Source organism: Myiozetetes cayanensis, unplaced genomic scaffold (assembly GCF_022539395.1).
Source record: "Myiozetetes cayanensis isolate MyiCay16 unplaced genomic scaffold, myiCay2020 scf3, whole genome shotgun sequence".
In the NCBI taxonomy this organism is placed as follows: domain Eukaryota; kingdom Metazoa; phylum Chordata; class Aves; order Passeriformes; family Tyrannidae; genus Myiozetetes; species Myiozetetes cayanensis.
Genome location: NW_026087521.1, coordinates 62,579,024 through 62,606,934, shown reverse-complemented (window position 1 = coordinate 62,606,934; position 27,911 = coordinate 62,579,024). Strand labels below are relative to the sequence as shown.

At 40.7% G+C, this 27,911-nt stretch overlaps 1 protein-coding gene across 19 annotated transcripts in view; it reads left to right on the top strand.

Annotated features, from left to right (window-relative positions):
* The window catches only part of MICAL3 (microtubule associated monooxygenase, calponin and LIM domain containing 3), a 180,486-nt gene that overhangs the window by 57,559 nt on the left and 95,016 nt on the right, over positions 1–27,911 (top strand). For all 19 annotated transcript variants that reach the window (XM_050325242.1, XM_050325260.1, XM_050325255.1 and 16 more), the window contains exons 2-11: positions 13,968–14,343; positions 19,661–19,868; positions 21,305–21,421; positions 22,128–22,229; positions 22,790–22,945; positions 23,489–23,589; positions 24,119–24,376; positions 24,980–25,095; positions 26,253–26,379; positions 26,835–26,928. In XM_050325242.1, coding sequence (XP_050181199.1) covers positions 14,080–14,343; positions 19,661–19,868; positions 21,305–21,421; positions 22,128–22,229; positions 22,790–22,945; positions 23,489–23,589; positions 24,119–24,376; positions 24,980–25,095; positions 26,253–26,379; positions 26,835–26,928 — 1,543 coding nt within the window. In that variant the 5' untranslated portion in view covers positions 13,968–14,079. The remainder of the gene's footprint in view (positions 1–13,967; positions 14,344–19,660; positions 19,869–21,304; positions 21,422–22,127; positions 22,230–22,789; positions 22,946–23,488; positions 23,590–24,118; positions 24,377–24,979; positions 25,096–26,252; positions 26,380–26,834; positions 26,929–27,911) is intronic.

The window sequence follows — 27,911 nt, the reverse complement described above, 5'->3', positions numbered from 1 at the left end:
TTCTCTCCAGTGTGTCTTAGGAGTTACTGAAGTATTTAAATGTTGAGTAACCTTAGGGTTACTCCTGCAGTCTGTACAGAGCTGAGTTCTGAGACCCGTGATGCGAAATACTGGCAGACTGTTCTCTCCAAAACTAAAAATTATGATGGGCATAGGGGAACTTGGAAACCCTTGAACAGGTATCAGCCCAAACTAGAGAAGAGAGTGCCCCTTGTAGCCAGGGAACAATACTGTATTATGCTTGTCAAGGACATTTCATTACAACTGGATGCTGTGAACTTGCTGCTTTGTTCTGTTTCTCTAAGATACTACCACATCTTAATCTGTGGCTGCTTAGAAATGTGCCAGTGACTTTGGACTGAAGTCATAGACGTGTCTAAGTACTGATCTTTCTGTTAAACTTGAGACCCTGCTGATCTGCTTAATGGCTGTATTACTGCCAGATCTGAGGAGTTAGGCAGGGCACTAATGAAAGTGAAGTCACTGTTGCATAGCATATGTGGAAAAGGGAAAGCCAAGCTTGTTCAATCTCAGATTAGAGCAATCCTGAATCAACCGCAGTGTTGGGGTATTTTTGATATTTTTAAGAGCAATTCAAAGGCACAAAATATTTTTTCTTCTTTCAGGATAATGGACTCCTGGGCAGTATAATATGTGCTCAGAGCACTAGAAAGTACTTATCTCTTAAATTCCCTTATGTAATTTGGTGAACTGATTATACTCATATAGCTTGTAGTCATCTTACATGCCTTTATTAGCTGTGGGGACACAGGTGTGGCATAAATTGCCTGAAGTGTTTCTTCCCATAGCATAGCTATGCCTTTGGGGGAATACAACATTCAAATTTAATTTTCCAAAGTAAACAACATGCAGTAGTGTACCAGCAGGTTTTATTATGCTGCTTCTGTACCCTGGTGCACCACCAAAAACACAGTTTCCTTGAAATTATATGAACCTTTTTCCTGCCTTTCCAAACAACCATTCTGTTATCAGCACTGTTTCTGTCAGCCCTATGAACACAGGCAAAATTCTGGGAGTCTGTTGCCACCTTCAGCTTTCAAGGCTGCAGCTCTTTAAAACAGAGGAAGAAGCGAAATTTCATCCATCCTGCCAAGGAAATGGAGTCTCAAATGACTCGGGTCACCTCCCTCGCACTTCTTCCCACCCCTCACAACATGTGTCAGTAAGAGGACAGAGGGTTACAGAAATGGCTACAGTATCAGTTGGTTTCACAGAAATTAATCTTTATGCAGCTGAAGGCCTTGAAAGCTGGTAATTTTGTGCAGCGTTATGAATCCTCAGTGAGGCTGTTTTGCTTTGCATACATGTTTGTAACCATCGTGAAGAGCATGTGACTGACTTGGCACATCAGTTGTGTATCTATTGCCATGTCTACATCTGTACAGTAATGTCAAAGCACTGGACTAGTTTGGAGGGAAATCTTTGGATGTGGTCTGTTCCTTTTCAGTCTCCAAGAATTGTATTCTCTTAATAAACTGAGTATTTAATTGCCTTGGGCTTGTCTTGTTGGGAAGTGCTATAGAACCCCATTTCCCTCATTTCATAACCCAACACCCTTTTTCTACCACTACCAGAGGTGTTCTTTTTGTTATGTTGATTAAAATGTGTTAAGAAGCAGGGGAGGTGGGAAAGGCTGATGACAAGTTCTTTTCTTTGTTAGTTTTACTGGCCTAACAGCCCAAGGGAAGCTTCCACATGAAGCTCTATCTGTCTTCAGGCCAGTGGCATTAATATTGCTCTTTTCTGGAGATACTTCTGCATTCAGCTGTGATATTTGTTTCTTTCCCAGCTGGATCAGATGTGTTTCTGATAGCCTTTGCACTGTCTCATTGTACTTATGTTGCTCCAGTGCTTGAGGTCAGTCCATTTCCCATGTAGGATTTTGTGACTCTCTGCAAGGAGGCAGAGAATCCACTGTACCCAGAAGAAATTCACTCAGATATAAACACAGGGCACTTCTCTGCTAATGAATGCAGAGGAGTGTGAAGCATTAATAGCTCTATATTTGGCATCATGTATTTACTGAATTCATCATACTTGCATCACATACACGTAAAAGGCTACTTATTGCTGATGCTCAATTGGGAAAATGAGTGAGGCTTAGATTTGAGATGAGTACTGCACTTCAGAGCATCTTCCTTGGGAACAGAAAGTACCAAATCGTGTTTAAAAGATGAAGAATTAGTTTGGGGGAGGAAGGTTCCTGTTCTTGGTCTTTAAGGGTCAGGGATGTGATGCTGCTCCTTTGAGATCAACTCTGCCTTTACACTGATATTCTGGAGAAAGAACTAGAATTTGTAGGATACACATGAAGTGAAATTCAATATTGTAAAAACAAGAATGAGACAGTCTGATGTCCTTTCACATGGAAAAGAACAAGAAAGGGGAAACGGTGATCCCTGTGACCAATGAGTGCATTGACATGACCTTCCCACCCTTCAAAACCCAAAACCCCACCCCCATACCCAGAAATATGCAGTTCTTTTCCTTGGGAAGCCTAGGAAAACAGAGCCTCTCTTAGTCCAAGAGAGCTTGATTTGACCTTAGCATAATAAAGATCAAGAGAGGATGTGGCATCGTCTATAAATATATGTGGGAAGGGAGGGAAAGCTAATGCATAGGTCAGCATCATCACAGGACCAGAGAGGTATAAACTTGGCCTGGAAATTAAAAGAAAGCTATTGATCGTGAAAACCACTCAGGAAGAAACGTCTGAGGTGATAACCGGGATGGGACATAAAGCATTATTAATCTGAGTTGCGATTGTGATAAGACCAGGAAATTGCCCAGTTCTATCAGCCTCAGATCCTTCTGTCTGCCTTTTGGTCTTCCAAATAAGTATTTCCAAGTTATTACACAACATAATTCAGAAGTTACTGCAGAAGTTGCATGCCCAGGTGGTGGTGTCAGCCAGAGAAGCGAAATGAACTTTCAGAATGACAATGACCTTAACAGCATGCTTTAATTTTTGGTCAGCCAGGCAGTTGGGCCAGCTGATCATTGTAGGGCTCTTCCAACTGAAATAATCTGTTCTATTCTAGAAAATAAACAGAGATGTTACAGAAATTAAAGGTTAAAAGCAAACATTACTTACTGATTGGGGCCACTCCTAAATATTTGAGGATCCAAGTGTCAAAGAGTTTTCTAGTCTGACCCATGGAATAGGAGATTTTTTTCATTACAGTTAGCCAGATCTTTCTGGGTCCATGGAGAAAATGGTACTTGTGAGAATTTCTGAGGTATGTGTATGGGAAAGGACAGAGGAGTAGAGAGAGTAGACACATGGATTTTAGTGATAGCTTTCCTTGTAATCAGAAACAAGTTCTTTACATTTGTCAATCCTCAAATTTGTGAAAACCAAGTCTTTTTAATAGCAGCATCTGCTTCTGTTGGTATTCACATATTTACCACTAGTTTATGCTAAATTATTTACCAGTGAGCAGCTGGAGGGAAGGTAGTTTCCAGATGTTGAAGGCCTCAGGATGTTCTGTGCAGTTACCACTGTGGTTTGATGCACAGGAGCACCATATGGATTTCTAGGAAAGCAGCTACTGTCATGCTACGGTTCTGCCACCACTCCTGGTAATTCCCAGTTTACAGAGCTGTGCTCTGCTACCAGTCCGTTCTGGCTGACTGAGCCTGAAAGCAGCAACTGAATGAAGCTGAAGAAATGAATTCTTAATTTCAGTATTTTGTTTCTCAAGGAGAGCTCGTCAGTCTGATCCCAAAATTACCTGCCTCCGGATAAGCCAGCAGCAATCTGTTGCTATTGTCCCTGATAAAGTCACAATAACTCTTCTCCTTGCTGCATCAAAAGCACTTCTGGCTAATGCTCAAACACCAGATGGAGGATGGTGTTCTGAAATAAGAGATTATGGAGTTTATTCAGTTTGAGCCCAAGGTCCAGAACTGAATCATCTACCAGTGGAAATGCTGGAATGCCCTAAGAGACAAATCCCAGCCTGTGAGCAGCACAGTAGCAGAGCAGTGCATCAGGCCCGTGGAACCACACTGGGCAGTCATTCTCTGTGCTCACAGAGAGCTTTGCCTCTTAAGGAGCTGCTCACAGATGTCTTGCACAAAAGGGGTGAGGGCTCTCAGACCTGCCTAAAGCAAAGGGGATGCTTGTGCCCCCTCACAGAGCAGCTTTCTCTGCCAGATAGCTGAGAATATCTGCCTCAGATATCCTTGTAGAGGAATGGCCCTTATCCAAAGGAGGATGGAATTAAAAAGACTAGACAGAAAAGTCCTTGAGGATGAAAGGCAAAGAGAGAAGCTTTTATGTGTCCTTGCTGCTAGGAACAAATTCTGCTGAATGTCATCCTTACACTTAGGTTGGATTAAATCTCTGACTAATTCGTACCAAGTCTTTTCATGTCCCCACCAGTGCAGCTGTATTTTAGCAGACTAGTGATGTCTGCCTCTGGAAGTGATGACTGCCATCTTATTTCAGAAGCTGCTTGCCAAAGCCTCAGGGAGAGGAGAGTAAATCACAAACCCACCTCCACCTCTTTCCTCTAACTGATTTCCTAACAGATTTTCGCTCGAGGCACTGAGCTTGGCATGGTCTTTGCTGAGAGAGGCATCTCCTGTGGGTTCAGGGAATCGCTGTCTGGCCAATTGAAACTGCTTCAGCATTTGCTGAGAGTCAAATGTCCAGCCAAGCACGGAAGGTGCTGCCTGGTTACTATTTTTAACCTATGTAACAATATGTGCAATTGATATTAAGTGATATCCAGAGCTGAAAGTTCAGTGTAATGAGTTTTGGTTCCGCCATCCTTTACCTACAACCTGGATTACTTTTCAGGGCTTTGATATGATTTGTAGCATGAGAAAATGTAACCTCCTTATTCTGTCTGTCAAAGTTGAACCAAAATGTTGGACAGGTTATTTGCTTACAATACATTCCTGTCTCCTGGTAAAAGCTTTCCTTGTACCTGTGGGGAAAATGAGTGATGGGAAGCATTTAGACACACCAGATTGTGTAACAGAGGTGAATTTCCATTAAGCTGCTAGATTTGATCAGTTGTCATTTGACGATGTTAGTTGCTAAGGGTTGGATTTTACTTTGCTTTTTTACTGAGGATCGAGGAGCATGCCAGAGTGCAAAGGGTGGGTATTCTTATCTTGAAAAGAGGAAAGATTTACATGAGTAAATTTATTGAGGGTTAATACTAAACTAAGTTTAAGATACTGTCAAATTAAGAACTCCAAAATACAAGTATGGTATAAGAGAGTGCTTTGAGGAAAGGCTCGAATAGAGATTTTTTTTTTTTTTTCCCTCTCTGAGAATAAAGTCACATCCACAGGAATGCAACCTGTGGGAGAGGTTATAGAGGAGGTTTGTAAGACCTGTGGAACAGACCTCAACTGAATGATCTAATTTATGAAATAAAAGTTATAGGATTATTGTATGTGTGTTTTCTTTCCGTGATCTAACAAATTTAGATTTAGCTGTTGTGTCCGTGGAACACATTCAATATCATTTCTGTTATCTAGAAGCCCCAGAACTTAACAGTGTAACAAATAAGTTCTACCATGAAAATGAGGTGTAAATCCATAGTGACTATGACAAAAAAGATAATTCAAGCCATGATGGAAACTAGTCTCCTTCTGGTTCCTTTCAAATCCTGCTTTTATGCCCTGTTCAGATCTGTTCAAGCAGTAGTGCTCTGGCTGAGGTGTGTAATTCTCTACCTCTGAAAAGTGAAATTATATTGCTTAATTCTATATTATGCTCTAACATAGTGACTAATGTGGGAGGACAGCAATGCCTGTGGATCCTCAAGAAACAACCTGATCTAACCTGGATTGAGTTTGTTGTCGTTGCCATTTCTGATGTTAGATGTGTAGAGTGACTGCACAGCACACATTGTCATGCATGACTTTGAAGGAGGAAGGAAGGCTGGGGGGAGTGGTTTGATTTACACGAGCAGGGTACACCCATGAGTGGTCATAAACACACTGTGGGCTTTTCTTTGGCAGCAGTGAAGCTTGAGGGAGTCGCCCTGCTGGTGGAGCTTGGGTCTGTTGGCCGTGCACAGGATAGCTGGGATGTAGAGTGAGGGTAGATTAATAGGGGCAGGAGGCTGGTGCTGAGTAAAGTGCTGGTCCTCATCTGCTCACGAGTCTTTGGGAGGCTGTTCCTGGATGGACTTTTGTTAAGGGAAATGATGTGGCAGTTTTGGAGGTCTGGGTTTTAGGTCCAGTATTTTGAGGTGTTTCTTTGAGCTCTGCATGTATATTTATCTGGTAATTATAATGGCTAAGGTTGCACCCATGGGTTGTAGCATAGTCCCAATCCCTTCCTGGACTTGTCCTAGAATAAAGCATAGGATCTGCTTTGCTTTTAGAGTACAACAGTCTCAAAATAAAGTGGTTTGTGGGTTGGAGAGATCTTTATAGCTCTTTTATTCAAATGTCTGTTGACTTAGCTTTCTTAGCTCCCAAAAGATCCGTGCAAGATCTGTATTAGGAAAAGTATTCCAAAATTTTGAACTTCCCTTTCTATATTCAGCCTTCCTCTACAGAAAAATGTTATACATCCATTAAATAATGTGCTTGAATTGCTCTGTGCAGCCTACTTGATTTGTGATGCCATGCCTAGTTGACTGTGTGTGAAGGGTGAAATTAGGAATCTTTTAATCCTGTTTTCTAACTCCCTTGTCCCCCACCACTTCCTTTGAGGAAGTGCCTGCCTGTTTTGCACACCCATAACAGCTGAGAGTTGGAAGCAGCACAAATAAAACTTTCTTTCCCATGTTCATTTTTTAATGTCTTTAATGTTCTTTTGTGAGAGTCCAGATTTGCCAAACCACTGAGGAGTGAGCCTTGGAGTTTAATGTCCAGGCAGCCATCTACTGTGATTAAAATAAATGCTGTGATTGAAAAAAAATGACCAGTCTTTGAACTTGCTTCTGAAGTGCTGAGATGTTTCTCTTGATGACCCAAATGAAGGTAGCTTTGGTAAATTCAGCCTGGTCTGGACCCTGAGATTCTAAGTGACTGGTGATTTTTGACCTGTGTAAGGGAGAATTAGGTAATAAAAAGGAGAACTGAAGCATGTAAGTAGAGACAAATGCACATAGCAGAAAGCAAGCACACACTACATTACGTGCTAGACATTTTAATTTTTCAGGTCTCCTGAACCTTTTTAACATGCTCATTAAAGAATGGTAATTTTTTTCCTTCTGTCACTTGCAGGTCAGATGGTTCTATCTGTCTCTTTGTTCCTGTTGATTATCTCTCCTGCTTTGTGGTAACTTCTATGATTATGGCAGTCTGGGTTTTGGTACCAGGTTCTGACAGATAAAAGCCTTTACTTATGTAAATTTTTACAAATGTGTTTATGTGAGTTTCCTTTGAGAATTTCTTTTATGAGACTTTTTTGCATTTTTTTTCTAAATACAAATACAGGCTCTATTTGTTTTCTCCCTGTGCTGTGGAATGGCTTAGGGGGATCAGTGTGCTGGCAGAATCCAGAGGCCTCAGAGGACTTGGCTCACTGGGCTGCAGAAGTCATTGCAGTGTGTTTGTAGCCTCCAGTCTTCGTTCTGCTCAGAATTGGGGCAGAACAGTGTTCTTGTTCTCTAATGTTCAGTAAAACCTTGCTGGAAACTGATGTTTCTTGTGGCATATGTAGTATGTTGGCTTGGGAAAATGAATGGATCCATCTATATGGTGTCAAAAGCTGGTATGTCTTGCTGTGCTAAGGTGACTGATTTGTTTTATCCCCACTTGAAGTCATAAAGTGTTGTTAAAGTGTCATTCCAGTAATTTCTTAGAGGCTTTTTTTTATATAAGAGTCTTCCTTGGGTTATTAGATGGTGTTTGCAGAATTCTGGGGAAGCCCAGCTTGTAAAACTGGGTGGGAACTAACTTTAGGATGGATTTCTATGTTGATATGTAACATTAGGAACAGCTTCAAAGCACTTCAGATGAGGGGATGACATCCAACCCTCTTGCTCCATTGAATGGTGGAGTGAGAAGTCTTCACATGTTTCAGCTTGGTAATGAAGTCACCTCCACTCACCTCAGAAGTGGAGTATGTGTGGCTCATCAGAAATACCCCTGCTCTGACTGCTCACAGGTGTGGGAGGTGGTCTTTGGGGAGATGCTTGTAGGCTGAGGGCTCCCTATGCTGAAACAGATGGATTTCTGTTTTGGGGACTTGTGTTTTCTCCAGGGGATTTGTGGGAGATGCGTGACTTTCACCACCCAGGTAACCAGTGGAGCCTTTGCTGCCATATGTCATCTGATGTGGGGAGGCCAGTAAAAGGAGGTGCTGCTGCGTTAATGACCACTCTCCAAAAAGTTCACCATGAGAGCGTTGATTGTAGTGGGATGTAGTACTTTTTAACATTGCAATAAAAGTGTGTTCACTTTGAGAAATAAATTTGGTTTTGCTGTTCATGTAGAGTACCACGTGGTTCTTCACAGCACCGTGACAGTTCAAAGGCATAAAGAATGTCCCCAGCTTCCCAAACACAGCTGGTGAGTTGGTGCTGGATGAGAAGGGATCACTGCACTGGTCACTGGTCACCCAGTGTCAAGATCTGTGCTGTGAGAGATCTACCTAGTACATGGCAGCATCAGGCATTTAAACTATTCATTCTTCTTGAAGCTTGACACTTATCCAGATCGCATACTGTTATTCCCTTATCATCCTATAAGGGAGCAACTACCTCTTCCTTGGTATAATTTCCTTCCAGAGAAGAGAGATGATCTGTTTCTTGGGCTTTTTCTTTATTTTAGTGTTCATTCAGCATAGGGACTGCTGTGATCAAAGAGTTGTGTATGACAGAGCAGCAGCAAAGCATGTTTTTTGAATTCATGTAGATAAAAGGTTGTATTTTGTAGGTCAAATGCTTTCAGTAATCATGTTGTGGCACTTAAGAAATGGTTAGTAACAAGCAATGTACACATTTTTCTTCTGTACCTTGATATGAGTTTGGGAACCAAAATATTTTCCATAACTGCTTATGTATTTGCAGGTTTCCATGTTCTTGGATATAATTTGCATTTCTTTTCAAATCATTACTGGTTGAGTTTTTCATGACATAAGAATTCTGTGAACTGTTTGTGTATGTGCTAAGAACAGGTTCTTGTATTTGCAACCAAGTTCATGTTTGTTTTCTCTTTCTCCCACTTCTGGCCTAGCTTGGGAAGGAGGGTAGACAGGAAAGGTGGAGAGCCAAAAGGCTCACTCTCATATGGCGGGCAGAAGCCCACCAAATTAGGTTTGATAAATGTATTAAAACACAAACATCTTTTTGACAGCGTATCTGCTTGAGTCTTGATTCTTGTGAATAGGAGCAGATCAAAATACCATCTTAAAGCATACTGTGGACAGTGCTGACATGCCCCTTTTCCATCTGGTGTAAAAGGGAAGCTGCAAACAATGGCAACCACGCCTTTGTCCTCCTGCTTTCCCATTCTCTGTCCGCATAATATAGAGCGAAAATAGTTGCCAGTTTTGGCTTTAGCTTTTCTCGTCAAAATTGTCCTCGTTTTGCCATCTGTTCCCCAGTCTTACCACTGCCCTAAAGCTGCACTTCTTGATACCTGTGATGACTTAAAAAGTCAGGAACATATTGTAGCAAAGTCCACTCCTTTCAGCTGAAAGTAAAATAAATTAAATCTTGGAAATGAAAACAGAGCTCTTTCATTTGTTGGAATAGATTTTTTTAGTGTTGTTTCCTAAAGAAGGGAGGCTTACAGGATTGAGCTGTTTGTCCATCTGCTTTTCAGTTCATCCTTAATAACTTTTGAACAATTTCATCCAGATTTGACGAGGAATAAAAGTCTCAAAGGTAATTGCTTTCCAACAAGAAAACTGGAGGCTGGGTGGAGGAGAAGAGACAAAAATAGGTGTCCCCACTGTCTGCAGTATGAGCTTAACAATAATCTGTTCTTAGGGTTTGGCTAGCCAAGTTGCAAGAGTGTCCTGGCCTCCTGGGTACTGCAGTAATCTCGAGTCTCCAGAGTATGTTACTGAGTCCTGCTTAGGCAGAAACTGAAGGGCCATACAAGGGAGACAAGGGCATAGGGAATGTTGCTGGGGAACTGGGAGTTTTAGGAAAAGGATGAAATCAATGGAAATTGGGGCTGTTGGAGCTCTCAGTAGTTTTATGATCGATGGACCAAGTTGCTTTCAGATTCTGTATGGTATTACTGCAGCTTCTTGATCTGACTTCTCAGAGATGTGTCTGCCAAGGGTGCATCTATGGTGCTTGCCTGGCTGTGAAATAACCCAAAAGTAAGAAAGGATTTACGTTGTGCTCAGAGAAACTCGGCATTCTGAAGTGCAGCTGGGCAGCTACTTTGGCAAATGTTTCATTCACTCCTGTTTGAGGCTAGACAGAACAAGCTGTGAATGTAGATTGACTTAACTCAATAGTTTCTGATGGGGAAAAAAACAGGAGGAGATTGCTGAAAAACACGTTCCCATAATACTTCAGGCTCAAGTCACTATTTGAATGAGCACTTCTAACAAAATTAGGATGGAAAATGTAGAGGGGGGTGGTGACAGCTTAAATAGGTGTGTTTATTTGCCTGGAACACGCGAGCCCTGCATTTGCAACACTTGCTGCAGAACTTCGGATTGTACAACCAGATTCATTATGTGGAGTGTCTGCAAAATCTCCCTTATCTTTTGGCAGAAGTAGGGCACTGGGCTTTCTTTCCCGTGCATTTGGTAAAATATTCATATTCCTGCGTCCGTGGTGACTGTGGGAAGGAACCACCACCTGGAATTACTCATTGCCTGCGTCTCTGTTTTTCATTGGTTTGTTTTGTCCTGGGCAAGTGCTGGAGATCCTGAGCGTACTTTCAGCCCTGAGTCAGTGACAACCTCATGCTATTATTGTAAATAGCAACATGAACGCTGTTCTTGCATGCGTTTTTCCACGGGCTTTGTCTTTCTCACCCAACACTGCAGCCAAGGAATTCACAGAGCTTCTGAGTCAGCAATCAGCTGCCTCGAGACAAAACATGCAGGATACTGCAGACTTGCAGAACAGCCGGCAAGGCGTACGAATACTCTGGAAACCTGGCAAATAATTCTTGCCTGCCCTTGCTTTCCTCCTGTAATTTGCATGTTCTCTGACGTGTTGCTCGCGGGTTCCAAGGCCTTTGGGTGTTTACATCAGGAATGCAGAGTTCTAGGGAGTGACTCCACCGTGACTCTGCCGTGGTGACTGAAGTCTCAGTGTTTGACCTGTGGGCATAACTGACTTCCCAGCCTGTGTGGAATGGGATGTCGGCAGGGCTGCTGTGCTGATGTGCCACTTGGGATGCGCGGTCTAAAATTATCTGCTTTCTGCAGGTTTGTCTACTGGCTTGGCCGAACTTGAACACAAAGCAGTAAGTTCCTAGAATTACAATAGTCTGGGTTTTAATTTTGGGATATCCCTGAGCAGTGCAGAACCAATGCTGCCTCAGTCCTCTGGTAGAAAGGTACAGGAGAAGGAAGAGTAACAAATGATCCCTATGCTGTCCTTACATCTGGATATATCAGCTACTGGACTGTGGACTAAGAGACGTAAATTGTGACTCTGCTTAATTTAGGTCATGTAACTTCTACTGTTCTTCCTTAAGAAGTCTCAATCACCCAAAGCACTGCTGTAAAGTTGAGTGTTTGGGTGGTAGAGTGGGGTGCGAGAGGTGGGGGGAAGATAAGAGAACAACATTCAGCTCGGGAGGTTGTGCTGACTAATGAGGCGTGTGACTTAAGGCTGTCAGTATTTTATTGTGATTGTATCACACAGACACACTGAAACTACTCCTTCAGTGTTAGAGGTGTTTTGTTGGAGTTCCTTATAATATTCTTGATAACAGAAGAGGAGACACAGGCTTTCAGTACATAACAGGGTCACAAGAGCTGGAGAGGGACTTTTTACAAGGGGATGTAGTGATAAGACAAGGGGGATGGCTTCAAACTGTAATGTAAGAGGGCAGGTTTAGGTGGCATATTAGGAAGAAATTCTTCCCTGTGAGGGTTCTGAGGCGCTGGAACAGGTTACCCAGAGAAGCAGTGGATGTCCCATCCCTGGCAGTGTTCAAGAGCAGGCTCTGAGCAGCCTGATCTATTGGATGATGTCCCCACCCATGACAAGGGAGTTGGAACTAGATGGTCTTTAAGGTCCCTTCCGACCCAAACCATGTTATGATTCTGTGACTTAGACTCTGCAGTAATGCAGTGGTTTCCCTGAGGCACAAGCCTGGAGCGTGTTTCCAGCTTGACAACAGTGAAGTTAAGATTAAAAATAAGGAAAGCAGTTCCATCCAGCTTAGCGAGCAGTACATGGCATCGCCATAAGCCAGTTAGAAAAACAGCTTCATGTACACTGAGACAGTTGTCCTAATAAAGTTAGAATCGCATTCTGCAGCATAACCCATTGTTGTGCTGTGGCTTCTCTAGGAAATTTTATTTTTAAGAACATCAATTTCTGGCCGTAAGTAAAGGTTTTCTGGTCTCCTTTGCTATTTCTGAACATAAACAGTAAATACCATGTTAGGCTGAAAAGCTGGAGTGCCCAAATAAACTGCTGCAGAGCTGTCATACGGGAGGGGAAGAGACATGAACTGTAATGTTTGACTTGGCTTCCTGTCTGTTGGAAGCAGGAAAAGAGCTGGTGAGAAACTAAAAAGTTTTATTTGAGTCCACGTATTTCTTTTTTTACCTTAATACCCTTTGCAAAAAAACAAAGGACAAAAAGCACCTCAGAACTGCTTTTACTTCCATAGTTCCTGCGTACATTGCCTTCCTATCTGAGGGCAAACAGAACTATTCTTTCTTAGAGAGCAGAGTAATCTAGTCTATGTATGTATTTAGTATTATGTATAAAAGGAAGAAAAAGGTTTATTGTATAAAAAAAAAGAAAGAGAGAAGAGGAGAAAATATCCATTCTTTAAACAAAGTCTCTAATTGTGAGCCAAACGATTAATTCTGTAAGTCTGCAGGCTGCTTCTGAGGGATCCCAGAAAGGCAACTAGGAATAGCAGGGGCTCATGAGAGCATGTGTCATCTGCCTCAGCAGATTAAACTAGACCCCAACTACCACCTAAAATTTTGTATGGGCCTACATATCAAAAGAAGTTGAAAACCACAGAATAGAGGAATTAATAGGAGAATCTTACAAGGATCATGGACCAGCCACGTTTCACTCTTATGGTATTCACTTACTGACAGAAGTATATGCATAGGCCTTAGGTAAGGGAAATGTTTATAGTACTTGATGTAACACAGGCAGTCTTACTTTTTTCAGTCTTGACATCTTTTCTTAAGCAATTGATTGCTCTTAGCAGGTTTATCTTCTTTTTAGGATCACAGTAGCTAACACTGTGCAAAACCTGGTCTTTGCAAGAACACTGTATCAGCTTGTGCTATGCCATCCTCTTTCCTCTTCTCTGTTTATCATGAGAACGTCTTTTTAGAAGGAAAAACCCCAAAGCTTATTTTACTGATGCAGTACCAACTCTTGAAGTACTTTGTGGTAGCAGTGTCTTTAAGACCAGCACCTAACCATTCCTGTGCTGTTACACAGTAACTGCGACATCAGTAGGTCTGCATCTTTTGTTTTCACAACCTCTGCCCTCTTCCAGACATCAGTGTAACATCTGCCAGTTTATTTGTGACTTCTCTGCTGTTCGTGTGAAATGAGTTTTGATGAAACTTCCAAGGCACTGGCTCAGGTTAAAGTATTTTGTGATTTAACAGAGGTGAGATGTGCCCCTGTCTGCAGTGAGGCTCAGTGCGCTCTGGAAGGCTCTGCTTCAGGGAGCTTGGTCAGAAATCCTTGAGGTATCAATCAGTTGACTTACTTAGGACTGATGCATTAGTAATTACTGAGAATCTGGGCTCTCAGTTCGGCAGGCTTAGACAAAATTTTTGAAAGAAAATGAGAGAGCAAGCTGAGTTACATTTTCTTCTTTTTATCTTTTAGGTTGATAATGCTTGTAAGCCAGAGGTGAAAGTGGCTCATCGGAGCAACATCGGGAAGTCTGGCAGACTGGAAGAGAACAGCTGCCCCCCAGGGCAGCTGCCACGTGTGAAGCATGGAGGAGAGTAAGAACGAGAAGGTGAACCAGGCCCACGTTCTCTTCGACAGATTTGTCCAGGCTTCCACCTGCAAGGGGACTCTCAAGGCTTTCCAAGAGCTTTGTGACTACTTAGAACTAAAGCCGAAGGACTATCGCTCCTTCTACCATAAACTCAAATCCAAGCTCAATTACTGGAAAGCCAAAGCCTTATGGGCCAAATTGGATAAAAGAGGCAGCCATAAGGACTATAAGAAAGGGAAAGCGTGCGCCAACACGAAGGTAAGAGATACAGTCACCGTGCTCAAAGCAGCTATTACCCAGTTTGTCTCTGGAACACACAATAACAATGTCTGGATGTAAAAATGTGTTTGCCTGGTGTCACTCTAATGCTGGGGAAGACTCAGGAATGTTCTCACACATGTATTTATAATATAGCCACGATGTGTCAGCGTTTGACTAGCAATCAGAAATTCCCTTTGCCACTACAGGATTTGACTGCCCACCTGAATATTTGTCACTTATTCAGGAGAAGCAACCTGAAAGTTCCTGTACTGTGCATTTTTGTGACATCAATACTATAGATGTCTTAGGAAATCTTAATTGGTAAACCTTTAATCTTGGTAGACTTTCTTTTGCATTTTTGACTAGACAGTAACAGGAACGTGTGCTGTTGGAGTCTAGGTACAAAATATGCATGTTTGGAAATTTCCAGCTTTAATTTGAAAAATCTCGTGACTCTCTCAAGAAAAATAAAGTTTCCTGCCAATTGGGCAAAATATCCTGTTTCCCATTATTTAGAAAATGATCATTTATATTCCAGATTCAAAGAAGAAAAAAAAATGCCTTGGAAACTCATACCAATTTCTTTTAAAAGGTTGGTATGTGTGGTATTTACTGTAGGAATTCCTGTTTTACATACACACACAGCATTTTACTTTTTTTTCCAACCTGAATTATTGTGAGCTGGCATTTATGTGCTGCACTCTGGTTGGTTGGACTGTGCAGTATGATCTTATTTATTTCTTTTGTGGTTACTGAAAGCAGTTCTTTATATCCTTTATCAAAATGTGAATAGAATATGTTGTTTTTGTAAATAATCAAGCATTCTTCCTTTTTTTAAAAAGGCAAATAGTACTGAACACTATAAAATTTAAACAGGATTCTGTCCTTCATTGAGAACAATAGATGCTACTGCTTCTTTTGAATATTCACCTTCTGAGAGAAGGCAATATTTTAACTGGAGGAGTAAATGGCTAATTCCTCAGTAGAGAACAGAGGGGGAAATATATCTAGTTTAGAGTATGTAATTTCAGATCTGTGGTGTGAAGTTTAATTCTCAACTAGATATTAGAAAGTTGTGTTAGTTTCTTAACTGGTTATTCTGTTCTTTTTTTCATGGCCATTTTCATATGAAGGGAGGCATTTATAATGAATTACTGCAGTGTAACACTTGGTAAACTCTGAAAATGGAACAGTTGGGCACTGTCATGGTGGGCAGTAGCTTCAACACCTCAGAAGTCCAGCTGCTGTTAAGGTTTACATTTTTCAGGCAGCATAAGAAAGGAAGGATTTACAGGAAGATAAATATAGTAGATTTTGTGTATACTTAGGAATAAACCTTTTAAGCACTATGGGATATTATAGAGAAAATTCCAAATTGTTTTTCTGAATAATTGATTGCACTGTACGTTCATTGCATTCAGGAATTGCTCTTCTTTTGAATGAAATGTGACGGGTAGACCTGAATTAGTGTGCTAAAAGTTTGTGAAACGAGGTCAGGTGGTTTATGTTTTAATGAGAAAGAAATTGAGGGAGCTGTGGAAGATGTAGAGGTCTTTCAACTGATTTGAATAATAGACTATAAGAGTGATTTTTGCATCTGGGTTTTGAATATATCTTAGCCTACAATACTGTTTGTTAACACTGAGGAAAAGGTTGCTTCAGTAACAGAGATACAACATGGAAGAAGATATTTAGTAGAAGGTTGGGTGGATAGTTCTTGATTGTGAGGGCATACAAAAAATAGATGTGAGTGGAGGGTGACATCCAGCTATGAAAGGCATTCAGAAAATTGAATGTGACATTTATAGAGAAGTGGTGAGCTGAGTTTAGAAGGACATTAGAGCTTCATTTGGTCCTGTTGGGTTTTGAATTGACAACTAGGCAGCCATAAGGAAATGTCAGAAAGGTAAGGATTTTAACTTGGACAAAAAGTAGCCAACTCTTCAGTTGGAGAAGTTCTGTGAATTGACAGCACTGACAAGCTGATTGAACCAGTGTCTGTGAGTGAGGTGATGCAAGGGCAGTTTGTAGAGGGAGGATCACACAAGAGACAGCCCATGGGAAGGTGGTAGTGAGAGAAATGGGGAAGTCCTTGAGATTGTGCTCTGGAGCAATATCTGAAGGTGCAGAGGAGTACTGAACCTTAAAAAGAACTGACAAGGGTGTGCTTTGAAAAAATTATGTAGACAACTGTCTTTAATAAATTAAAGCTGGCACGCCCCTTTGTCCCTACTCAGAAACACAGAGGACTGGTTTTGGGATTCACACCATTTTGAATAGTTAAACCAGTAGCTGAGAGAAAGTGAAATTTAGCTTAAAAAACTCGGATGTGTTCTTTTTATACTTTTTGTATATGTTTCTGTTAATTGCTTGTTTCCTATCCTAATAGCATGTGCCGTTAAATGTTTATGTGTAATTCCTAAGAGATAATCATAACTGTTCCAAGCAGAGGCCTTTTGAGAACTGAATCATATCTGATTTGATGTTTCCTAACTCACTTAGTTTTATATTCCTAATGTTTAATGTAATTTGCAAACCACTGATTAAAAGATACAGAAATTTAAGTGGGCATGTGGAGATGATAGAATTTAAAATAGAGATTAGGGTATTACCCATGTTATCAGAACAGAAGTGAGTCATTTCTTTAGGAAGTTTGGCTGTTGTACACTTGGAACATACACCAGTTCCGATGTTCTCCTCCTCTGTAGTGTAGCTCCTAATTTCCCATTTAAAAATTGTTCAGGGATGAGGTGCTGTGCCTGCAACTGGGCAGTTTGTGCACCTGACCAGTGTCCAGGTTTACCAGAATCCAGATAAGGAGAGTACATGAAAGCAAGTCTTGGACGTGATGGGTTGTTCAAATGTAAATAGTTACAAATGGTGCTCTCTCTTCATTGGTTATACAGAGAACACAGGGTTTCAGTTTGCCTTTTAATGTTCCATTACCATGGCACTGTTACTGGAAACTTAATATAATCTGTCTGAAAGATCTTGAGCAAGAAGTGTTTCTGAGGGATGAGACAGCTCCAGTGCAAGGAGTTACAGCAATTGCTTGGAGTCATTGAGGGGAAAGGGAAGAAGGAACAACAGTAGCTGCCTATATTTGGCTGTACTTGGCATCTCATGTGGTTACTGTGGTTAGACAGAGTATCAGAAGGTGGGGCTCTACAAGAGATCTGAAAATGGAAGAAGCATTAGAGGTGGAAAAGAATTTTTTCTTCTATTTTTAATTGTGCTTAAAACTTGTTATGTTTTATAACAACATAATCTCATGTTTTTGTGATGGTGAAAGAAAAAAAAAGCAACTTTGACCATGAATTACTTCATTGATTATCATATATTTTACTTTCAGAACGTCTAAAATCTTTAACATAAGCTAGATGTTGTTAGGGGGACAGTTACATAGAACAACAACAACAACAACAAATATTTCTGTGACAAAATTGCAGGCAATTAGTTTATAATTTGATTATGTGGACCTGACTTTGTATAGTCTCATTTTAGTACAATTACTCTGCTGTTGTGTACTCCATTGTAACTAATCTATATGTAGAAAAATATCAAAGAACAAAAGCCACCCAACTCAGTGTGTTCTTTTGCTTACTGAATCCAGGCTCTTTGAAGTTTGTAGTTGGCAGACAGCACAATCATTACCTGGATAAATATGATACACTCAACTGATTTTCTTAGAAGTTTAAAAAAAGATAGACCAAGTGCTGTTCAAGAGTTACTTATCTACAAATAAAACAATATCAAATTGGAAGAACATATTAGGTTCTAACTGAGTACCCTTTTAACAAGTTACCAGACAGACATCTGTTCAATGTACAAGTCTATTTAGGAATTTATTAGCGCAAGGGTTGCGTTTGCCTTTTGTCCCAGATGCCTCCAGGTTCCTGAAGCTACTAAAGAAGCAATGGTGTTATTATTCCCTTCCCTTTCCTCTAGTCTTGGATCTCTGCCCTCAGATTTATGTGACTTCTTATCTTACACAGTAGTCCTACTTTGAATTTGCACGTCAGTTGTTGTGTCGTCACTGATAACTTGTACTGGTTTTTCCTTATTTGGGCTTTATATTTGCAGTTTCACATCGTTGCAGAATTTATGGCCCAATCAATACGTGGTGAGAATGTGACAGCCTGTAAAAATTGTCATGTGGGGATGACCAACAAGCACAGAGTTTTGCTTTGGGATAGGCTGTTTATCAGAATGTTGGTTTCTGGTTAAGCTTTGGCATATTTAAGAATTTCTTAATGAGCTTTGCTGTCCAGCCATAAGGATATGTCAGGATCTGGAAAATAATCACATGGCAGCAGCAGTCACCTCTGTGACTGGTCTTTATTCTGTGGATCTGGTTTGTACTTGGTAGAAATCAAAGTGCAGTAACGATAGGACAAAATGGACTGTGTGCTGTATTTATGAGAAATCACATACCAACACCAGCTTTCTCCCTGGACCTGGGTTTCTGTGGGTAAGAATTATCAGCTGACTATCTTGGCTTTTTTAATCTTGAAAGAAATTTTGCTCTATCATTTCTCAGAAAGTCAACACTTAGACTACATGTATTTTCATTCTCAAGTTACTTAATAGTGTCTGATAGTGTTTGCAAGTGGAATGGAGAAAGATATGGGAAGGTGAAAGACCATTGATATGACAAAGGTTGGACTGGATAAAAACATTTTGATAAAAGTAGTGCAGTCACGCAAAGTTTGTATTTGCACTTTGGCTGCAGTAGTAGAAGCACCAACACAGAGATAAGTTAGTTCTCTGGCTTAGCTACTGTGTTACTCTAAATGATGATGTTTAGCATTAGCATCTCATGTGTTTATCTGCTGTAGCTGTTGCTGTGCTACTGAAGATATTCTTAAGAAAGGCCAGCTCAGTCTTTGGAAGATGAAAGGAAAATTTGTCATTGCTACCTTTTTATTTTTGTCTTAAAAAAAAAAAGTTATGGAATGGAGGAGGGAGAAACCTTCAGAAATATTGCTGTTCTCCAAGTACTTCCATAGCTTGGAGAGTACACCTTGGCAGCTCTCCTTAGAACAAGGGTTGCACACAGTCAGTTTACTTGCCTGCTTCCCAGGACTTTTTGCTGCTCTGGAACATGCTTTATTTTTAGGTTGCGGTTACTGCTTTAACCATATCAGTGGCAGAACTTGGCAGGTAACAATAGAAAGACTGATCTGAAATTTCAGCTGATGTTGCAGACAAAGAGCACTTTACTCCTGAGAGCCGTGGGATGCTTGGAAGCTGTGGTAAAAATATCTCTTTCCTCCTAGGGCTGTGAAGTTACTCTGTGCTGATTGTTTTGCAGTGTCTGATAATTGGGGCTGGACCCTGTGGCCTTCGTACAGCCATCGACCTGTCATTCCTGGGAGCCAAGGTGGTGGTCATAGAAAAGAGGGATGCCTTTTCCCGCAATAACGTGCTGCACTTGTGGCCATTCACCATTCACGACCTGAGGGGACTCGGCGCCAAAAAGTTTTACGGCAAATTCTGTGCGGGCTCCATAGACCATATCAGTAAGTACAGCAGCTGCTGGACACAGCAGCACTTGTTCTGCACAGGGGAAAAGAAGGTGAGGGCATCGGGTCGTTGAAATTCAATCTACACCAACCACTGCTTTCAAGTCCTTATGGTACAATTCAGCACTCCCTTCACATCGTGCATTTTGGACTGGACCTAGATGTGAAAGAAATATGTTGTCATGAGATTAACACACAGTAAATATATATCTATCATCTTCTATATGTTCCCGAGGCATATCTTCTTCCTGTGTTGAAAAGTACACACAAGGTTTAAACATTTTTTTCATTTTCGATGGATCATTTTTCTATTTTTCTGATATGTTCCTGCAGCTGCCACATTATTCTGTTTCCCTTGCACACTGTGAGGGACTTGTAGAAAGGAAAAAATTAGTGAATGCTTCTGAGCATTCTTGTGAATGTCAATCTGGAGAAAGGAGGAACAGTTTTGGCTTTGTTAATTTTTGGAAGTGATGAAGATATGTTCAAGAACAGTTCCAACCTATGAATAAGTTCTGATTACATAGAGGTTTACATGTTAAAATTCAGAATAATTTTGGTGATTCTCAAATACTGAGAAATCAATCTCCTTTGAAAGCTGAATGCTTTGGTAGAGCAGGAATTATTGTTTTTCTTTTAATTCTTTTTTCTTCTTTTTCTGCTTGAAAGATATTGTACATGACAGAGCCAGATTTTGCCCACCAGTCTTTGTTCTCCACTTCTTTTTTCAATTTGGCAGTGAATGCTAAAACCGGAAGATCTTCAGAACTTCAGTGTTGCAGATTGCTTTTTTTCTTCCAATTCCTTGTTGCTTTTATTCTTTCAGTGTTTTTGCATGTCGTCGTCTTTTGTACATCAGCACAGCTGAAACTTAGTGTTTAGGTGGAGGATTTTTTCATTTCAGTGTCTGAAATGAGACAATAAGATGTCTTCCTTCAAATTAAGTAGAGCTTGCACACTGTCAGTTTCCTACCCACTACCTGTGTAAAATGAAGAGGAAAGAGGTGGTGAGAAACTTAATATGCCCCCAAGGTATTGGGATGAAGGTGCAGGTCGGTATCACAGCCAGGCTGATCACATGGCTCATTGCCATCTGTGACAAGTGCAGTCCTGCTTGTGCTGTCTTCCCCTCTCTCATGCAGGGCATGTTCTGGTTGTTTCCCCTGTTGCTGATTTGGGGACTGAAACAAATAAAAAATGACTTACTTGTCTTTCATTCTTGAAAAGGACTGGGTTTTCAACTATGTAGAAGTTTCTTGGCGTGTTGTGATATATTCCACACGGGTGCTGAGAAGTGCTGGGAACACAGTGGGGGAAAAGAAAACAGCAGCTGTCCTTTAAATCAGTTTATTAGTTATGTCACACAGACACACATAGGTGTCTTGTGCTCTTTTCTTTTTCTTTGATTTCTTTAATGTTTGCTTTCTTTGCAGGTATCCGTCAGCTTCAGCTTATCCTTCTGAAGGTTGCCTTGATCTTGGGAATAGAGATCCATGTCAACGTGGAATTTCGGGGGCTTGTTTACCCTCCAGAGGATCAGGAGAATGAAAGCAAGTAGCACTGAAATGGGTGGTAGAGAATGGGAAAGTTGTGGTAGGATACACAGGCTCCTACTCCTAAACCCTGCTTATGATCTTAAGTCCTTTCCTCGTGCTCCGTTAATAAGAATAATTATTAATCCATTTTTGCTTGGATTTTTAGTAGGATTTATTTTTCTCTAGTGACAAACCCAAATTACTTAATATACAAAACAAAGTCACTGGAAGTACTACGCAGTAGTAAATAGACCAAGACATGGTAGATCATAATTCTAAAATATTTAAACTTATTAAACTTACAAAATAACATTTTGAAACAACTCCTTTCTTTGAGTTCACTGGGGATGTTTATATCAGTGAATGATCCTTGTTTTGCTTTTAGTATCATTGTGAACCCTCTTCTCTGATCACCACAGGAGATGGTGGCCTACTTGTTTTTCAGCCTTTTATTAATTGCATAGGGTAGTAAAGAAGCTATAAAGTTTTAGTGACCCTTAAACAAAATAGTCAGAGGAGTTTCACCAGAGCTGTGTCTGCCTCTGGTTCACATGGAGTGGCTGCACAGCTCAGGAGTAGCCCTGTCAACAGTGGAGCTGCCCTGCAGGGTTTCTTGACTGACCATATGATGAAGGGATTATGGATAGTAAGAAGTGGTTCTATGTGTTTGTTCTATTATGGTTGCTGTTTATATTGCCATTAACTTGGAGTTCATCAACAGGGATAGGTTGGCGTGCATTGGTCCACCCCAAAACCCATCCGGTGTCTGAGTATGAGTTTGAAGTGATCATTGGAGGGGATGGCAGGAGGAACACCTTAGAAGGTAATGTTGACTCCATAATTAGCTTTCAAAGAGAACTTACTCTTAAGTTTGTTAGAACAAAAACATCCTTTAATATGCTAATCAACATCTGGAAAAACACTTGAGTAGTGAAAGGGAGATGAAAGGTTTATGTAAAAATCCATTTGTATCAAAGGCACCTGGGTTGTCTTTTTTTCTCTTCCTATGCACTAGCAAAGGAATTAGGTTTTCTCATCTGGATAACCTTTCTTACATTTTTTTCTTTAGTTGATTAGTGTTGTAACTCTTACTTTTGGGTGTAAGAACTGAGGTGTTTAATTATTTTCTGTAGTAAAGAATCCTATATTAATATTTTTATGCAAATTGCAGTTTAGAGGAAAGATATGAGAAACAGAGGGGCTTTTTCCCTAAACAGAGCATTTATTTTTCTGATGAATTGATTGTTGCTTCCTCTATGGAGGTGTTTGTAATTCATCAGATCCCTTATCTCTTTTTATTTTGTGAGGGCGCCTGTCAGTGGCATACTGAGCCTTCTCTGAAGGTGTGCTCTATTTTTCAGTGTTACTTTATCCTTCCCCCAGGGTTTCGCCGAAAAGAATTCCGTGGTAAACTCGCAATTGCTATCACGGCAAACTTCATCAATCGCAACACCACAGCTGAAGCCAAAGTAGAAGAGATCAGCGGTGTGGCCTTCATATTCAACCAGAAGTTCTTCCAAGATCTGCGAGAAGCCACAGGTTTGCCAGCAGTTGACAAATTTCCAGTGAAAACGATTTGTCTTTGTTAATAAAACTTTGTAACTCAGATATCGTGTTTAATCAATAAGTGAACGTCTTGTGCAGGGAAGTCAGTCATTGCTGTCTCTGAGATCTGACTTCCCTATTTTTACAGCTGTTCTGCTGTGCAAAGCAGATATGTGTCATTTTTGTGAAACAATAAGTGGAGAACTTATTGTTTTCAGGAAACCTGAGCCCTAAATGGGAAGAGACTGAGTCCTGAGTTCAGCTTTTTGCACTCCACATCCGAATGCAAACGTTAGTGATGATAAATATATTTATTAGAATAGGTAGCTTTATGCAGGTGAAATGTGCTGTTTGTGGTTTTGTTGAAGATTCAGATTTTTAAAGTCATCAAAAGCATGTGACAAAGTTGTTTGGCATTTTCTTCTCTGAGGCTTCCTAACCATGCAGTTTCAATTTACTTCCTTCTGATAGAGCTCTAGTGTGGCACATAACTCATAACTTGTTCCTTCACTACCATTTCTTTTGTTCTGTCACAAGGCATTGACTTGGAGAACATTGTCTACTACAAAGATGATACACACTACTTTGTCATGACTGCCAAAAAACAGAGCTTGCTGGATAAAGGAGTGATACGGCATGTGGGTATTAACTTCTCCTATATTCTCTATAAGCTAAAATTTTGGTGAAAATTTTCCTATGATATGGTGAAAAAAAGGAAAATATGCTTTTCTTCTACCACAGAATGGTTTTATACAGTTGTATTTTAGAACACAAATGCAATTGTGTTCTAAAGGGTCAGTTAATGCCCTTCTCAAGTGTTTTAAGCTATCAGAAGAGTGTTACAAAACCTGTCCTTTCCAAATTTGTATCCTGTTGTAGATTTGGGAGTTTTGTTCATGCTAAGATAAAATATGCTGAAAGAACATTTGATAGCTTAGTTGAGCTTCCCTCATTTTATGGGAATGAAAAATGCTCAGAGGTTTCTTAGACCTTTCACAATAAAAGATTTATGGATTTTCTCTTGGAAGCATAAACACAGATGGGAATGAAAGAAATTAGAGGGCAGATCCGTATCAGTGGATTTGTCAGAATTTAATGCCAGCTACCTTATGTACTGATCTTAAAATAAACCCGTGGATTTATTTTGCACTTTCCTGGTTCTGGCAGGATCACGCTGATACAGAGGTATTGCTCTCACGGGAAAACGTGGACCAGGAGGCTCTGCTGAACTATGCCAGGGAGGCAGCTGACTTCTCCACTAATCAGCAGCTGCCATCGCTGGACTTCGCCATCAATCACTACGGGCAGCCAGACGTGGCCATGTTTGACTTCACGTGCATGTACGCCTCCGAGAACGCCGCCCTGGTGCGGGAGCAGAACGGCCACCAGCTGCTCGTGGCACTGGTTGGGGACAGTCTCTTAGAGGTTTGTGTTTGAACCCTGTTGTGTGCAAACACTGAGTGGAAGCACGAGCACAGGCCGTTGAGGCCATCACTGAAACATGTGCTGCCTATAAGAGAGTCACTGTAAGGAAAGCTGCTGTTTATAATAGAATAAAGTGGGAGGTTTGAAGGAAGGGTAGGAGTGTTGGGAAAACGGAATATTTAGTGTGGTAATGATCTTGCTTAAGAAAATATGTGCAGAGCTTTTTCTGAAGTTGTGTCTGTTCCATCTGCTTCTTGTTGGGCTGAGATGACTCTACAGAACCTACTGTAGGCCTGCTAATAATTAGCATTTTGTAGTTGGTTAAAAAGTACAGTCTTCAAGAGAAGCTGTTAAGGCACTGCAGGCTATGAATTGTTGTTGGAAATAGAGGGATATTGGCTTTGGGAGAGCTCATAAACTATGCACTATACATCTGGTTTCCTCTAACCCAGGAGGAGTGGAGCTTTAAGCTAATTACTGAGCTCTAATTTCCCAGCAGGTTACTGTCTGAATACATACTTGATACTTCTTTAAAATGTTCCATAACAGACACTTTTCCTTTCTCTGCCTTTTTTTTTTTTTTCCTTTTGTAAACTATATTAGCCATTTTGGCCAATGGGAACTGGAATAGCCAGGGGATTTTTGGCTGCAATGGACTCTGCTTGGATGGTACGAAGTTGGTCGCTCGGAGCTAGTCCTTTGGAAGTTCTCGCAGAGAGGTAAGAGAGAAAATTAATACTTAAAGTTCTAATCTAATCCTCCGATGTCTCATGATTCATTCCAGTTTCTTCTAGTACAAATATATAGAAATAAGAAATGTTGCATCTGTTCTTGGTCCTAGTTTTAAAAGCTTAGATGAGGAATCTTTTTTCTTGGTGCTTATTGACATTGCATGGAGAAAGTGAGCCCAGCTTACTGTCACCAACCCTGCAATAGCAAACCAGATGAAGAGTAGGTGCCTTTAAGGTACCAGATACAGAACTTCTCGCCATCCCCTGTTATATTATGAATATTCTTTAGTATTTTCTTTTAAGGAAGGTATGACCTGCTTTTCTTAATGTTCTCCTAAACTGGCCACTTGGTTTCATATAAGCCAAACAACATCTTGTGTTTCTTTGAAGTATTGAGTTCTTGATATTTTTATCATCTTTGGCTGAGTGCTGTTTTGGTGAGTCAAGGTGATCTGTTAGAGATCAGGACTTGGGTAATTAAAAGATGTAGCAGCTAAGAGCACCAGCTAGTACAGCTGCAGATCAACAGCACAATGCATAGATAAAATTCTGTTAGTTTGAATTTTAAAAGAAATGATGAGGATAATCATGTTGCAGTTTGGAGCCCAACTTCCATCACCCTCCCATTAGCCATTTGCAGACAACAGTAAGGTCTTCCCTGAGCTTTCTCTTCTACATGCTGAACAAACCCACTTCCCTTGGCCTCTCCTCACAGGGCAAGTGCTCCAGTCCCCTTGGTAGCCCTCTTCCTGAGCCCCTCTGGTGTCTCAATGTCTTTACTGTACTGGGAACCCTTTCAGTTATGCTTAGTGCACTGTTTCTTCCCTTCTTTTGTTTTCTGGAGCTCTATTAAATTGCAGATTTTAATATGCTTACCCTGACTCTTAGCTATGCAGTGTCTGAAGTGGTTAGATTCTAATTTGAATGTTTATCTCTTCAGAGTTTACTTAGCTGTAGTATTAGTGATGCATCTCTTTAAAAAAAAAAAAACAAAACCAAAAACAAAACCACAAGAAAACAAAAGACCAAAACACAAACCCAACCAAAACAAACAAAAACCACAAAACCACCACAAAACCTAAAACAAACAAACCAACCAAAACAAAACCCCAGACTTTTTTTTTTTTTTATGTTCTTTTCCCAAGGGAAAGCATTTATAGGCTGCTGCCTCAGACCACCCCTGAGAACGTGAGTAAAAACTTCAGCCATTACAGCATTGATCCTGCCACCCGGTATCCCAATATCAACGTCAACTTCCTGCGGCCACAGCAGGTAACTGCACAAATGGTGCTTCTGAGTGCTTGTCATCTGCGTTGAGTCTTTCCTCAGGTGAAGCTGTGATAATGTTTTGGGAACAGATGTGTGTGTAACGTGGAAGCAGTAGACCTCTGTACTTCAACAAATTCCTGTTCAGGAATTTTTTATTTTGATAGTTGTAACCGTACTGTAATGATACAGGGAATCTATAAATTTGTGTCTGTGTGTGTGCATGTGCATTTTCTTTGTAATTATCTAGTGCAGCAGTGTGTCACTGCAATTTGGTATCCACTGAGCAGCAACAGTCAGCTGGACTGTTCAGCACTGATGAGCTGATCCTTGCACTTCTGCTCCATAAGTGTACTTGTCTTCCTTCCTGTTATGGCTCCTTATTGTCCCCTGCCTGTTTCTGTATGGATCTGGGGGGCATGGCATGTTGGTCATTTGAAACTTCTTTGTGTCATTTTTAGGTACGGCACTTGTATAATACAGGAGACTTGAAAGACATTCACCTGGAAATAGAGAACTTTGTGAACTCCAGGACACCAAAGCTGACTCGAAATGGTAGGCCTGGCTGCTGTTCTATTCCTTTTGGTATTCTGGAGCTGGATCAGTGCAGGAGCTATAGAACAGCAGAGCTGTAGAGTGTAACTTAGTCAGTCTCTTGGTTTGGAAATTGTATCCTGCAATTGTTTTGTCAACAATCTGAGTTTCCAGTTTTTCAAGTTTCCATTAGCATGTAAATATATTTTTACTTGCCTGATTTCCCTTGCTTTATAATGCTGTTAAATGTCTAAGCATATTTGCTTATATAGGCATTTCTTTTCTCCTTTATCTATAACAATGTCCTTGCTTAGAGTGCAGAAGCCTAGACTGAATCTCTCTAACAGTAGACTCAGAATTCTTACAAACATAACAGAAGGTATTTCTTGTGCAGACTTTCACATCTGTGCTTTCCTTCTCTTAATCTCACTTTGCTTGCATTATTCTGAAAGCCTTGTGATAAGCATTTCGGTATCTGTCTACTTGTCTCTACCCTGAGGGGTATGTCAGACTTCTCCTTTTGCATGCCTTGCCTTGGATGCCCAGATAGTGTTTGGGGACTCTGAGTGGCTCTTTGCTGCTAAGCCTCTCTTTCACTGCTGAATAGCTGTGTAGTCTTCTGCTCTTTGCCCTGCAGCCACGTCCCTTTAGGCTGTAATCTCATCAGATCTTGCTGTAAGACAAGGTCAAAACAGGGCAGTACTTTTAAAGGGAAGTTTTCAAGGGAAAAGAAGTTACAGAAGTACATTTGTAGTTCTTTCACTAGAAATAGTATGTCTGGGTTTTAGAGAGCACTGTGCTACTGTATGTCCTTTTGATCATACTTAACAAGCCTTTGCAGCTGCTTTTTATTTCCTGGGGCTCTTTTACAACGGGTACGGTGAAAAGTCTGGCAAGTTACAACTTAAGTAATTACTTTTTAGCAAATGAAAAATACTGTCTTGAATTTAAAATAGATATGATAGTATTATTTCTTTTAAAATAAGAATCCTGTCCTCTATTAT